The following is a 16,152-nucleotide window of genomic DNA, read 5'->3' as shown; positions in this document are numbered from 1 at the left end:
TTGGCCTGAAACTAGACTGCCGCGCGAAAACACACGGTCGAACCGGGCCACGAGCGGCGATACTCCTCGAACCGAGGGGGCCTTTCTAATCGAGCTGGCCTGTATTTCGAGCCTCGCCGGATATTATCCTCGTTACCTGGCCGAGCGTGTTACGTGATGGCGCCACGATCGCTCCTCCTCGAACGTGACGCGAATTTTCGAGCAACGACCACGTAACGTCCCACGTAACTAAACGTTCAACTTTGGCCAACCTTCCCATGGGCGCTCCCCCTCCCCTCGACCTCGCCTCCTCCTTCTCGCGAGGAAAAGCGGGTTCTTCGCGTTTTTTTGAATCGTTTTGGATAGATTTTTTTTTTTTTTTTTAAGACGAATTATATAGTTGTTGTTGTTGTTGTTGTTGACACGTAGCCGACTCGATCGACTCGTAGTACCACCTGTTATCGCATTGGCGCGTATTGACACCTCTGATCTTGGGGAAAAAGAAAGAAAGAAAGACAGAATTCCTCCCCTCGTCTTCCTTATCGGATCGTTTCGATATCCGCTTATCGTTCGATTTCGTTGCGTAACGGCGTGATCGACGAAAAATTCGATCGACACGATCGATAAATAATTTCGACGAAACGAAATTCCTTCCCTTTTGCGAATTTCTCGAGTTTGCAAGGATTTTCTATTTGGGGCTCGACAAGAATAAAATTTTTTCGTGAAATTCGATTCTCAAATAAGATTTTTAGGCAGAGGTTGTGGTTAATTTCACGATGCCCCCTTTCTCGTCCCCTACAATCTATTTTCATCAATCGATTTTCAACGTTTTCGATAACTATAACTATCTCGAAATCTGGGGCACGCGATCGCGGCAAACATTGTGTATCTCGATATAAAATTGGACGATTTATATCTTGATCTATCTCCGCCGAGTTGGAAGAGGAATTCGAGCTTCGATCGATAAGGGAATCGAATAATCGGAGATAAAGATTGTTTTCTCTATATCGAAAAGAATTATTCTTATCGCGTGATTGGAATTTCGAATTCTATTTTTAATTATCGCCTATTCGACGTTGTATCGCCGATGCGACGTTGGATTGAAATAAAAGAAAAATGTATGAAATTTATGTCACATTTATATCGATATAAATAATTAATTATGTAATTTAGGATGAACGAACAACAGTTTAATTTAACGATAAATGTAATTGAATTATATATTTTTTAAAGATTTAAAAAAAGAAAGGAAAGAAGGACGAGGTCCATCGATCCTCGAAGCGAGTGAAAGCTGGCGAGGGCTGAAGAAAATCCAGTCGTTCGCCTCTTTCTCTCTCTCTCTCTCTCTCTCTCTCCTCCCCTTTTTTCCACCGCGCTCACTTTCTTCTCGCTCGAGCTCCCGATGCCGTCATTGTCATCGTTTTTCCCGCGATCGACACGAGTTACAAAAGATTGTTATTATTTATTACTTTACTCTTAGCACAGCCAAAACCAAAATCAAATACTAGACGATGCGAATCTTAATTATTTTGTAAATTACAAAAAGTGTATAAAAAAGTAAGAATAAACATACGTATGTTCTTGTTACAGGCTCGAAAGAGGCTCGAGATGAAACGAAACAATTTTTATCTCGCCGCCGGAGAGGACGAAAATAATGGGAAAGTGACGTTTGTAAAAGCGTGCATTTTACAATGAACGACGATAATAAAAAGGGGGAAATGAAAGTAAGTAAATACACGTTCTGAATTTTAGAAAAGATTTATCTCTAATACTTTATTGATGCATAAACCACGCCCGCATCGTAGATGCATTGTGACAGTTGGGAAGGAGAGAGACTTTTTGGTGAGGAAGAAGGACGAGGAGGAGGAAGGGGAAGAAAAATGTCGCTCGAGCACGAGGAGAGGAGAGTAGAGGAGTGGAGGGAGGTTGGATCGATGGAAAGGTGTTGACCGCGGGAGAAAGTGCGCAGGCAGAGCGAGAGTAGCCAAGAACTTCTAACTTTGCTTCCATCTCCCCCCCACCCCTCGACCTCGAATCCAACCGCCGTGGTTCAATGTCCGTCGAGAGAAGAGGAGGAAACAGGGACGCCGAATCTCCTCGCCAATTTCTTCCAAGCTTTTCGACAGAAGCCCTCTTCTTTTCTTTTCTTTTTTTTCCCCTCTCAATCGCTCGACGAGCTGGCTTCTTCAACAAATCGATCCGATCGATTTCGCTTCTATTATTATAATATTTCTCGTATAGCACATTGTTTTTCGAAGGAGAGTTGATTTTTCCTTAAAACTGTATAGGAAATATTGCGCAAATATTGGATGCAACGATCTTCGACTCGCTTACTTTTACTTGCTCGCCGTAGGATGAGAGAAACAAAAAAAAAAAAAAAAAAGGAAAGGAAAAAACGCTCCGCGTCACTGTTGTTACGCCAAAAGAAGAAGAAGAAGAAGAAAAGGCACCGCATAACCTGATAAATAAATTTACAACATTCCCATCCCCCTCCATTCCCGCTCCATTTCTTCGAGATTGGAGGAATAAAATGTTACAAAAAAAAAAAAGAAAAAAAAAAAGATGGCCGATCACGGTCAATTAAGCCCGATCAGAACCGAAAAAGACTTTCCCTCGACCCGATAAAACCCTCTTCCTCCCCCCTTGGAGCCAAAGGGTTGCAGCCTCTCCCGTTCCATTTCACATCGCGAGGCAATTTCCCCTCCCTCCTCCTCCTCCTCCTCCTCCGAATCATGAACGCTCGAAGGGTCGGTAAAGGAGAGTTATTTGCGATCGACGAACAAAAAAAAAAAGAGAGAATAGGCGACGCCGGATAACGTGAGGAGCCGCGCGTGAGAGAGAGAGAGAGAGAGGGGGGGAGGCGAGAAAGTGTGTCGTATATCCGGTGCGGCGGGCGACCAGATAGGACGAGACAGGAGGAGGAGGAGGAGGAAGGAAGGGAAAAAAAAAAAAAAGAAAGAAGAAAGAAAAGTGGTCAAGGGCGAATGCAGAACCGTTACATCATCGAGGACGACGCGGTAACGATAATCGAAAGGTGGAGGCTTCCTTCCGAAAAAGAAATAGGAGGACAAGAGGAGAGAAAAAAAAAAAAAAAAAAGATTCTTTTCCCTCCATGTGTTTTCTTCAATTTGCTCTTCGATTGTAAAATTGTATTTGCGATACTTTTTCCCGTATCTTTTATTAGCTTGAAAAAAGTTCTATCTATCGAGATAGTTGAGAAGTAGTTCGAAGAATGTCGAAAACTCGTCTCAAAAACTTTCGAACGACGTAACAATATCGAGACTCTCCACGATATAAAACACTCGACTCGGTTGCATAGGAAAGGATCACGCGATCCGTTGAATCTGTTCTCGTTAAATGGCGGGGTGGGGGAGGGAGAGGAGGAGGAGGAGGATAGTAGGGCAGAGGTGTTCCGTATTTCGATCGGTCGCTTCGCGCCTCTCCCCTCCCCGCGAGGATTCACACCGGCTCTAATCCTATCGCGTTCCGTCGATACGACAGCGCGACAAGCCAGCCGGTGCTTTCATAACTCGATTAAGTAACGCGCCTACCGCGAAGTGAGAAAATAATGCCAAGGCTCCCCCTCGGTTCTGTTGCCGCGATACAGAAGCGGATAACGGCGTTCCATTGGTTATTAAAATCAATTACCCGGTATATATGCTGGGATCGTGATCGAACGATGTTACACGTTCTAATTATAAACGATATCGCACTTTATTTTATTTTGCCACGCGCGAGATTGATGAAGAGATCGATTCACGATCATATACTTCGAATTTCCCTTCTCTCCTTTTCGTCCGAAGTCAAGAAATCGAAGATTTTTCATTTTTATACATCTTCCTCGATCGATCGATCGATCGTTTATATACACGCGTAAAAAAAAAAAAAAAAAAAAAAAAAGGTAAATAAATACTCGATAATCGATCCGATACAATTCCAAAATCTCCGAATTTTCAAAACAATTTTTATCGTCGAAACGCCCCCTTTACAACGCCCTCTTATTTGTACGTTTTCACGCGCGCGTATTGTCGCACCGAGCGACACGCGATTATCCAATCCGGGCCGAGAAGAAGAATTTCGGCCGAGATGTGCGCGCCGCCGTGACATAATTTCGTCGAGCAAAGGAGATACGGGCGGTTGGGCGCGGCAGGGAGGTGGAGGGAGGGGGAGTGTCATTTAGTGGGTCGCACCGATGACGTCGTGTACCGGCCGGCCGCTCCGCGTACGCGGCGTTGTAACGGGACAATTTGTGGCGGCCGATGGTGGGTGTCGAGGGTGGGGGCGAGACGAGGGTAATGTAGGTCAGTAAATGTGTACGGCCACACCACTTTCTCCAGGACCGTTCGAAAACTGGCTCTCCTCCTGCTCTCCTTCCTCCCCCCTGACTCGTTTCGTTCGTTCATCCCGCGCGGCGGTGTAACGCACCACCACCCCTCCCGGCTCCTCTCCTGGATATATCCGCGTGTAACGGGACAACCTCGAAACGGGTTTCCTTCCCCTCCCCTCCCCTCCATTGAACGGGGAAAACCGCGGCAAGGACGCATCCTGTGCGCGCGCGCGCGTGTGTAGGTATGGTGGCGATGATGGAGTTCGATGGAGTCAAGGTCGGGTCTCGAATAGGACGGTTTTAGGGCGCGAATGTTTTTTGTAATAATCGCGGGGGGGCGGGGAGAAGTTTTCGTGTCCGTGGTTTCGATTTCTGTATGTGATTCTGTATTATTGTTTGCCGATGCATTTAGGCAGAGAATTCGTCGACAATGTAATTAATGCTAATTAACGATTTTTGTTTCGAGCGAATAATATGTTGTAGAGGTAGGTGATAGAGTTTCGAAGATATTTCAATCTCGTACGAGTATCCTCGTAAATGGAAATGAAATTTTCATTACGTTCGGATTAGTCAGGATTTTCAAAGACAAAGCGTCATATGTAGATAATGATTCTAATAGAGAATTCTCTCGAGCTCCGGTCTCGAGGATTGAACGGGATAGAATTCCGAGCGAAGGTGGACGATCTCGTTCGCGTGGCACCGCGAACGTAACGGGACAGGTCCGAAACGGGTTCCGTATGGTTCCTCGTAACGTTGCGAGAGATAGATCAAGGCCACTACCTTGAACCCCCAATTAGACGAGCCATTGTTATTCTCGTCCTCCCTGCCTCGAACCCACTCTGGCTGATTAAATCGATGATCCAATCGTTTCCAACTATTCGGATAACTTAGGATTATATTTGCTAAATTTCGCGACTGGATTACAAATTTGTACGGTTTTGCATGTATACGTGTCGTAAAACGTAACTATTTCATCTTTATATATACATAAAGAATTCACAATGTAAAAATGACGTTTGAACAAAAAAATGGTTCCGTGGGCTAACGGTGCTCTCAAAGGTGTCGAATTGGGTACTGTTATGTTTACTTATAGTCGTTAGATACGATTGGTTTTCGATGGGACACGTAGCAAAAGAATTCGTGCTAATCAATTTTACCAGTGAGAAAAGTTCGAGGGAATTTTGTTCGTCTCTCTCTCTCTCTCGAGGATCGAAGGATCAGAAGTGTTGGAACTTCTAATTTAAATTTACAAAGTGCAAAGTGTAGACACGATCAAGTGTTAGATACGAAACAGGTAGCTGTTTCGTATAAGTTTCCAAATGTAAACGTATGTTGAATCGAAATATTAACACGAATAATATATTCGTATCGTTTAAAAGAGTTAATAAGTTAAAATTATTTTTTCAATTTTTTAAAATTATTATAAGATTTAAATACTTTATTCGTTAACTAAAGTGTTGTTTTTTTAATATTTATTATTAAATAGTTTGAATTTTTCCAGATTAGATTTTCCCGTAATTTCTATTAACATAGAATGATATAAAAAAAATAATATGAAAAAAAAATATGTTGCAGTGAAAATATATTATTATTTGTTGTTCGAACAAAAAGTTTCATGTAATATTCCAACGTGGAATATCTCAACGGAAGAGTTGTTGGTCGTTTGCTTACAGGCTGATTCAATAATTCTATCGAATACTTTGCTCGCAATCTGTTTTAACCTCGACAATTCTTCGCTTTATCCCCCTTTTAGAAAATCAATTCATTCCATATTAACCTAACCTAGATAACCTCTAGTAGATAAATACGCGTAATAATATTTCTTCGAGCTTCTTTCCTGCAAATCCAATTTGTTCCAAGCAAGTTCGAAGCAAAGTCCCGCTCGTTGAAAGATCCGCCCGTCGAACGAGAAATTCGTCCGATGTTACGTTTTCGCGAGAACGAGAATTTAAAATCTTAAGCGAATTATCGGATTTTGAAGCGAGCTGTAGGTAGTTTCTCGGCGGAAAAAGCGTTTCGAGGGGATCTTAACCTCGTCACGGTCAAACTTCCGCGAAGAAATTCAAGCGGCGTGGCGGTTAGAAAGGTAATAAGTGAGCGAAGGAAAGTACGTTGGAAGTGATGAAGGAGTGAGGTAAGAGGCCGATCCATTACATTTAACGCGCTTGCCTATTACTGTACGCGTGCGCGTGAAAGTTGCCTCCCCTCGTCCTGCGACGTTTCAGAGCCCAGTCAGCACTTGCTTCTCGTAAAAACAAGGATACATCCTGTATTCTCCTCTCCTCTTTCTTCCAATCCACACTGTTGCCAATAATATTGGAATTTGCCTTGGATGAATCTGTCTTTAAAAAGATTCTACTTCTAGACGAATTTGAGCATGAAATTATGTACAACTGACCTCTTAAAATTCAAAAGTATCGTTCCAGTAATTACATCGTTTATTTTTAGTTATTTTTCGATTTCACGCTTCGCTCGATTCGTTATCACGCGAGACGTTTGTTTGGAATGTAATTCGAAGAGATCGCGAGACGATATGACGTAGGTGGTCTGGAAAAGGCCGTTGCCCTTTGCCTTTCGACATCTCATGTTCCACGGAGAGAGATGTATCTCCGTGGAAAATCGATCTGGGATCGAACCTGTTCTCCAACCTCTTGTCCCTTGTCGAACTTTCTTTCTTGAAAAGTACTTTTCTCTCGAAAAGTAGAATTTCCAGATTACCAGTACCGCGTAAATTTACTTTTCCTCGCGGAAATAAATTTTCTCTCGATTTTCCGCCTGCATTCGAGACATATTATCACTTGGAATTCGTTCGGAATCAAAAAAAGCAAAAAAAAAAAAAAAAAAAAAATTGAAAATTTTAATATCTAGAAACTAGCTATCCTAATAACAATAATTTTCCATTCTTCCAAAGAGAAAACAAAGAAATCTAGCAATTCGAACTTTCGCATTTAACACGTAACGAGAAGTATCGCAATTTTCGATCCATCGGAAAGGAGAACCGATTCCGTGAGGTATCGTTTGGAGAAGTGTGACAACGATCGCGGAGAAAATCTAACGGTATACAAGCCGCGGCGCGGCGTGGAGAGAGAATCGGCTCGCCTACATCGCACCAACCGATATTACGTCCTCTCGTTTCGTAATCCCGGTATACCTCGTTTCGTAACTGAAACGAGTAGCGGTTCAACGGCGGCCGACTATTAGCCATGCGCATGCACGCGTTCGAAAAGGCGAAATTTTCAAACAACTTTATCTCTCTCTCTCTCTCTCTCTCTCTCTCTCTCTCTCTCTCTCTTTGTTTTCCAAGTTTATTTTATTACCTCGATTCGATCGATTCGTGCTCGATTACACGGCTCGAGCCCGGAAATGATTTTCTATGCGATCATTTAGCGTTTGGCTTTTTTTTTTTAATGAAAATAATCGTGTGGATATCGAAAGTATATATACATGTATACGATTTATTGTTATTTTTTTTCTTCATCAAACTCTTTCTTCCTCCCTCGAAAACAAGTGTGTTGAAAAGGAAGAGGGAAGGAAGGAAGGAAGAAAGGAAGGGAGGGAGGAGGGGATAAAGTATCACGACGAACGTAATACCGAGTTCACCGAGTCGAGACACGTCACGATTGTGAAATCGTGTTTTGGTGGTTCCTCGGCATTCCGGGTCAGGATCCTTGAGAAGGCGCAAGTTCAATGCGAGGAGGAAGGTGGCTGTTTTTTTACCTGGATCCGGCGGAGGCGCCACAGTTCCTCGCAACTTTCACGCGAGGCCTGCTTCTCCCCCCTCTCTCTCTCTCTCTCTCTCTCTCTCTCCACCGAACTCGCGCTCGCTCGAAGAAAGTGCACATGTAACACTTATTATGCGCGAGGGTCCCCCTCGACGTAACGTGTAGCCCGTTCTAAGAGGCTTCAAAGTCGGGCCTCACGATTTCGTCAATGTCAATGCCATTGGCATGGCCCGCCCAGGGCCGTGATCTTGAAGGGGATTCCGCTTCCTCGCGAAATTTTCTCTAATTTTTTAATTTAACTTATTATTAATTTTATTAATTCCCCTTCCGTTCTTTCCAGATCGATAGAATTTATATTTATTTTAGAAAAAAGTGGACAAATCTTGGATGGGATGGAACGACAAACGCGATTAAATTTCTTCGATATCGCTCTTGGATATAATGGCGCGCGTTGTATAACTGTTCGAGCGCGAAAAGTGGGAAACGATGTGTAGTCGGGCGAGATCGGAGGCGGAAACGGATCTTCGATTTGAACTTTTTCGTTTTACGTTTTCTTCTGATTCGAAAAATATTGGAGAGTTAAGGAAAACGGGGGATAATGATACATACATGGTTTCCTGGTTCGATTAAATCCGTTCGTGGATTTTTCCCCCTCCCCCCTCACCCGTTTAAAATGGACGAGAAAAGAAAAGCTTGCTCGAGGACGTCCGCTTGAACGTGACTGTTTTCCGGAAGTTTTCCTCAATGCCAGACGCGAGTTTCGAATGGCAAGGACAAGGCGCGAGAGAGAGAGAGAGAGAGAGAGAAGAAAAAAAAAACAAAGCGTTGAGAAACGGAAGAATAAATTACGCCTTCGATTACGATTTTCTTCAACGATGCGAATCGACGTGACTTTAAACGTATAGTTTTTTTGTCATTTCGCAAAATGTATGCGGTTTCGGCTTTGCTGGAGTTTACTTCTTTTGTGTTTACGTCCAACGATCTAATCTAAAATTGGCCCGAGCGTTGTTGCCAATGACGTTGAAGCCATAAAAGACGAAACGGGAAGAAGAAGAAGAAGAAGAAGAAGAAGAAGAAATCGAAATACGGGAAGAAAATCCAACTTCCTTCTGACTCGTGTCTCGAAGGTTTCTCATTCTCTCGTCTCGCCTTGGGATTAATTAATTACTTTTGCGAGGAAAAAAAGGAAAAGAAACTCCAAACAATGATTGAAATTAATCTTTATTATTCTCCACGTACCGATTTCTCTTTATACATAATATTTTATATATATATATATATATTTGAAACTCGAAAAATCCAATTACCAATTATCGATCAAACAAATCCGGACGCAAAATCAAAAATTTCAAGAAACGATCGTACGATCCTCGGTTCGAAAACGACAAAAAGGAAATTTCCATTCGTGGGGGCAGCAGTGGCGTATCCTCCCCTCCTCTAATCGATTCCAGGAGCGTAGCGGAATGCTCCACTTTGGTATTTTTAAACGGTCCTCTCTCTCTCTCGCTCGCTCGCACCGCGTCCACTTCTTTTCGGTCTACTTTTCTGTTCCACGCTCAACCAGCCGAGTGTGACTATCCGTTGGTGAGTGGGTGGGGGTCGCCCGGCCTGGTAAATATTTACAGTTAAGATAGTTACATAATAAGCGCGTACAGGCCACCGGCTCGTCTGGTGCCTCCCCCCTCTCTTTTATGATAACGGGGCCCATCACCTGCTGAAGAAGGCCACGCCAGATGCACGCCCCTCTCTCTCTCTCTCTCTCGTTCTCCTCATTTGGGTCCGAAATAGCCGGCCGAAATAATCGGCCCCGTGCGTCATCTCTTATGCAAGGACCGACTTATTAACGATCGTTCGAATCGTTCCATCCTCGATTATATTTGGACGTTGGAATTTTTGTCTTCGATGCTTATTAATTATTTCGATTCTTGATTATTCCGATCATTTGATGGTTAAACGTTAGATCCGATCGATAATTATTTTAATTATCTTCGGCATTGTTCAAGCATTGGATTTGATTGAAATTGATTGTTTTTCTTTAGCCTCGATATTTAGACGTGAGAATTGATAGAAATTGTACCGGTTCTCTTGACAATTATTCGAACTATCTTAGGCATCGATTCGATCGAAATTTTTTCTTCGATGTTTCCGATCCGATCGATAATTATTCCAACTATCTTCGGCATTGCTTAAGCATTGGATTCGATTGAAATTGATCTTTTTTTTTTTTATCGTTGACACTAGCCTCGATGTTTGGACGTTGAGAATTGATCGAAATTGCGCGATTTTTTCTTCGATCTTCTTTCGATGTTTAAACTAATTCAAAGTATCTTTGGATCGAAATTAATTTTTTTTTTTTTTTTAATATTGGATTAAAGTTCAAAGCTGCCCGATTTTTCTGATCATTCTTTAATAGATGTTAGATTCGGTCGAAATTGCGCGATTTTTTTTTTTCGATCATTGCCGCCATCTTTAATATCTAAACGTTAGATTCGATCGATAATCATTCGAAACTATCTTCGCCATTGTTTAATCATCGATTCGATCGAAATTTTTTTCTTCGATCTTCTTGCCTTCTTTCTTCGATCGTTTAAATTCGATCGATAATCATACGAACGAGTCGAAAAAGATTGGAAGGGACTTTTTCTCTTTTCTCAGAAGAGTAGATTTGTAGTCTGCAATTGTAGAACGACACGGTAAAGTCTCACCTTTGCAGTCTCGCTCTCCCTGGATTTCCAGGAGGTGGAAGGCCGCATTTTCGCGAATCTGGATGACGTAACTGAATTCCCTGAACCATCCCAACCGTCTCTTTCCGATGTTTCACGTTACGAGGAAACCCATTATTCATCCTAATTAACAAACGATTCGTACGTTTATTACACGACGAGTATAATTCGTTATAAATAATTCGTTGAGAAAACGCGATCGATAAAAGATAGATTTAAATGGATGATTTATACAGAATTAGATATACTAGTAAGAAAATCGTGTTCATATAAACATTTTCAATGTTATGCGCAAGCGATATAAATATACATACGTGTAATTCTCGCGAAAACACGAGATATTCGATAAAAAGTCATTGCAAAAATATATATATATTATTCATCTTTGCGAGTTTTTCTGCAAGAAAAACTGTTTCGTGCAAAAAAAAAAAAAAAAAAAAAGAATAACTCGAAAAAGTGGCGTGACATACTTGATAATATCTGGTAAAAAAAAAAAAAAAAAAAAAAAAAATTAAATATTTTCGATCGAATCGATCGAATTATTCCGATCGATCGTAGCGCGGCACAGCATAAACCGAATGCGTCATTCGCGTGTTTTATTGATCCCTCTTTTCCGCGTCTCGTTTCACGAAACTTCGATCGGCCACCGATCGTTTCCCGCCAGATTTACGTAACCGAGAGAGACATCTCCTCTCCGCCGTGTCGTTCAGCGCCACGCGACGCCTTATGCCGCGTTCTCATCAATCGTGCCAACCAAATATTCGAAGGTTAAAATGTAAATTCGACGCGAGAGTTGAAGATGAATCTAATTTTTTTGTGCACGATTTCTATTTTGCGAATAATTCTCAAATGTAAATTCAAATGTAAGTAACTTCGATTGTGCACTGCGTTCATTGAAAACTCTGATATAGTTCGTGGACAGATGTTCGAAAATTATGGCATAAAAGTTCCAATTTTTCATTAGAATTCCGGTGAGGACATAATAATTTTTATAGTGAACAATTGTAGTCAAATGTTCGAAAATTGCAATGTAAATTAGGCATAAGGACTTGAACGAGTTCAATTGGAATCCTGATATGGACGTTCGAAAATTGCAATGGCTCCAACGAGTCCAATTCCGCACTGCGTTCATTGAAACTGTGATATAGTTCGTGGACAATTGGCCAAATGTTCGAAAATTAGGTATAAAAGTTCCAATGAGTCCAATTCTCCATTAGAATCTGGCGTATGCTCGAAAATTGCAATGTAAATTCGGCATAAGGGCTCACCAGAACTCTAATATAGTTTATGAACAATTATAGTCAAATATTCGAAAATTGCAAGAATTAAATTATAAGAATTCAAACGAGTCCAATTCTCCATTAGAACTCTAGTACGGATGTTCGAAAATTGCAATGTAAATTCGGCATAAGTATTCCAACAAATCCAATTCACTAGAGATTTCTTATTAATTCGAACAATTATTGTAGCCAAATGTTTAAGAATCGCAGTGTAAATTCATATGCATAAGGATTCTGCACATGCATTAATTAGAACTCGACATAAGTCACACTTGTGACTGGAAATCCATATATAAATACCTCGTGCTTTCAAACGTTTGCCGCGTGGCATAAGGATTCTGGACATAGACGCGATACCGAATTTAATACCGGCTGTGCATTATTGAACAGAGAGAGTAAACTAGACCGTCTGTGTGCACAGCTTTCGAACGATTGGCGAGCTCCAGCGCGGATACTTTTGCTGTTTGCGTTACTACTTGGTCGCTGAACAATGTGTAGACGCGGCAGTTATAATGGCTACGCGTGGTGCAAAGCGTTCCCGCGGCCTTGCGCGCCAGAATTTATCGCTGTAGGTAAATCCTCGCCCCGCACCGTCCTTTTCTTCTTCTTCTTCTTCTTCCTCTTTTTCTTCTTCTTCTTCTTCCTCTTCCTCCTCCTCCTCCTCCTTTTTTTCCACTCCGCTCTTTGTCCCGTCGAGCGGAAGCCTGCCAGTCCTTGCAGCATTATCAAGGATATATCATGGCCGACCACGATCGAATCGGCTCGTTTCTCTCTCTCTCTCTTTCTCTCTCGGCTTCTTCTTCCTTTTCTTCTCCTCTTCTCGTTTATCTAGAGTCGAAGAAAAACGAATATTGTTGTAAAAGGTTTACTCAACGACGGGTAATATTAATTGCAATGAACATGTACAAAGTGGATAAAATTTTCAAATTTCTCCTCCTCTTCTTTGTTTCACAATTATCCGATATGTCGAGGAAACGTGATGGGAGGAGGGAGGGGGGCGATCGGCATTGATTCGAGGAAACCTGGAAGGAATCGTGGAGGAAAGAGCGCGCGAGGCGTCGTTTGCATAATAAGGGGAACAATTCTAACGGTCCTTCGCTCTACATAGGAATCGATCGCAGCGACACGCGCCATTCTCATTCGCCGTGTTGCACGCCGTTTCGTGCGCCGGGGATCTGGAAATCTCCATCGAACCACTCCGCTAAACGCGGATTTTTCTTCTCTCTCTCTCTCTCTCTCTCTCCGATAAATATTCAGAGAAGGGATTTTTGTTCGAAAGAGAAAAAGAGAGAGAAGGAACAGATAGGCGGACGAATAACAAAACCCGCTTATGAATTGCACAATCCAAACATCGACCTTGACTATATAAACGAACCGGGGACTGAATTAAGAATCCCTATCCGACTTGCCAAAAATGTTTCAACCGGATTAGTATTCCTCGTCCGGATCGAATTTAAAAAAAGCTTGGAACGAGGACAGGGGAGACGACCCGTCATTGTCGTCTAGGCTATATTTAAAATAGCAAACCGATATATGATATATATCAAGAATCGAGCGATGGGAAATTTTCGATAAAGTTGGAATAACCAGATCTTCTTTTCGTTCGAATGCTTAAACAGAAGCATTTGCCTTCTTCTCTATGGAAATTTCGACCGTGAAACGCATCGATCGTTCGTTCGTTCGTTCGTTCGAAGAAAATTCAATATTTCTGTATTTCTCGTTCGTTACTAATAAATATTTATCGTTATTAACGTAATATATATATATATATATCGATAGGCAAGGATGGAATCGAAACCTTTTCGTTCAGCTAAGACACACTGAAAAGTACGAAATTAATTATTTGAGTGGAATATCGAAAAGCGAGTGACCGAGTTAAGGAACGTAGTTGGTAGTAAGTAGAATGGTGGAAGGCGTCGCTGCTTTCGCTATCTGGGCCAATGGGTCACGAAGTTTCCCGCGTGCCCTGGCGCGCTTGCGCGCTAACGCACCTCCGCATTTCCTTAACGCTTCTTTCTCTCCGCTCCCCCCCCCCCCCGTCCACTTTTTTTATCTTTCTCCATCGATTCCGAGGCGTCGCGCTTTCCTCGGATACGGTCGAACCGAACTCTTTCCATCCTTCTTGATTATCCTTTCGAAGATTTTTTTTGTTATTAGCGTGACGTTAGAAATGACACGTGAATTATAAAATACGCGAATCGGTGGAACGAATCTTAATATACCATCGAACATCGGGGATAGGGAAAAAATGTAAGCGAATACGACTCCGACGTATGCATAATTAAAAACTGTGTATCCGTGTATCTGAATGAAAGATTAATTCGTCGTGTCAGAGGGCGTATTATACTTGCAAAATCGCCTCGCGAAATTTGCACTTTGAAAGAAACTAGGAAGAACGACTTTTCGCAGATTTCGTAGAATAGAACGGATTTGGATTTCTAACGAACGAAATTTTCGTTCGATCGATCCCCCGGACAATTACGCCACGAAAACCAGTGGCTTCTTTATATTCACGCCAGCCCATTTCCACGTCGTCCTCCGCGATCGCTTGTAACAGTTACACAAGTAACAGGAAGCGACGACGCACAGCGAACGACGCGACAGGCAACGATTCGCCCATAAGAAATACGGCGACGCACGCGGCATTGAGAATATAAATAAACCGCGTGCGTTTCCTGGTCTCCGGTATAATAATTCGCCGGTGAAATTCTCACGATCGATGGAGAGGCCTTCGATTTTCTGCTTCCTGTGAACAAGAATCGAAAAGGAATATGATATACCATAGCTCGAACACGATGGGACGCATGCGCATGACTCTCCTTCCAAGCCAGAGTTGGGCATTGGCGCAACGTTGAAGGCGTAACCGGTTAAAAATTTCGCATAAAGTTACTTGTTCGAGCAATTGCTCGTTAAAATATTCACACTTATTCGTAACTATTTATTAATCGATCCGCGTTTTCGTTCAATCTTCGTACCGTTTCGAACGATCAAACGTACAGAAAAGGAAACGTTATTATCTCTTAGATTCTTGAAAATAAATATACATACATACATATAGTCTTTAAAGCTTGTCGCATACTCGTCGAGGATGCAAAGCTATGCAAATGATGGATTCACGATCTTTGATCGCTCTGATTCGATCGAGATCGAGCATCTTCCACGTTATTCGTTCGAAAATGAATTATCGATCGGCACGATGCTCGCGTCATATATACATCGTATACACTATGTGTGATATATATATATATATTCGTAATCCAAATAAAAGAGGGAGTGGTTTAAAGCTTGTCGAGAATGCAAGGCTATGCAAACGATGGATTCACGTGGATTCGGAACGGTCTTTGACCGCTCTGGTTCGGTTACGCAACCAGAAAACGAGCGAACGAGTGGAAGTCCGGCAATTAGGTGTAAGGAGACGAGCGATCGACTTCCTGCGGCTCCCTCGTCGACGTTGATAGGGCGATCTCGTCGATGAGGCAACCGTGTAACGGAACACGGCCTCTCTCTCTCTCTCTCTCTCTCTGTGTGACAACTGTTGCTTCTCCTCTCGAGATCCTTTCAACGATTACGCGCCTCTCCTTTGTGCACTTTGAGTTCGGGTAGATCAGTGTACCGAGATGATTTATCCAGAATCTCTTCTTTCTCTTTTTACGCTCGAAGGAAATGAGAAACACACACAGAGATCGCAATTTTCTCATTTTTCCAGAAATCGATGCAGGACGGGTTTTCGCGACCAGGAAAATAATTCGCATCGGTCGAGTCGAGTTTGAAGGGCGCGTTTCGACGGAGGAGGAGGAGGAGGAGGAGGAGGATCGTGGCCGGCCTGGCCCGGATACGGCCGACCCACATCTCGCCGCGCTGCGAGCGCCTCGATGTGGAGCAAAGGTGAGACCTCTTTTTAGAGAGCAGTCACGAAGGAGAGACCGGCTCCCTTGTACCAGCCATTACCGTTAAGATACGCATCGATAAGCCGAGCTCTCGAACCCGTCCATTCACAACATTCGCCCGCTATTTTTGGACTCCGCGACTCTCTCTCTCTCTCTCTCTCTCTCCCTCATTTTTCTCTTCTCGTCCTCTGCTGGAGGAAATCTGTCTCTCGTGGCCTGGATCGATCCTCTGAA

General features: G+C 42.6%; 1 protein-coding gene across 1 annotated transcript in view; it reads left to right on the top strand.

The window, feature by feature from the left end:
• The window catches only part of LOC147656341 (uncharacterized), an 84,058-nt gene extending 81,504 nt beyond the window's left edge, over positions 1–2,554 (top strand). Inside the window, exons 4-5 of the mRNA XM_086915785.1 lie at positions 1,570–1,703; positions 1,785–2,554. Coding sequence (XP_086771911.1) covers positions 1,570–1,674 — 105 coding nt within the window. The 3' untranslated portion in view covers positions 1,675–1,703; positions 1,785–2,554. The remainder of the gene's footprint in view (positions 1–1,569; positions 1,704–1,784) is intronic.
• The last annotated feature ends 13,598 nt before the right edge of the window (positions 2,555–16,152 follow it).

This window comes from Apis florea, unplaced genomic scaffold (genome assembly GCF_048593485.1).
Source record: "Apis florea isolate Af1SG1 unplaced genomic scaffold, ASM4859348v1 contig_3793_pilon, whole genome shotgun sequence".
In the NCBI taxonomy this organism is placed as follows: Eukaryota; Metazoa; Arthropoda; class Insecta; order Hymenoptera; family Apidae; genus Apis; species Apis florea.
This window is presented reverse-complemented; position numbering and strand designations above follow the sequence as displayed.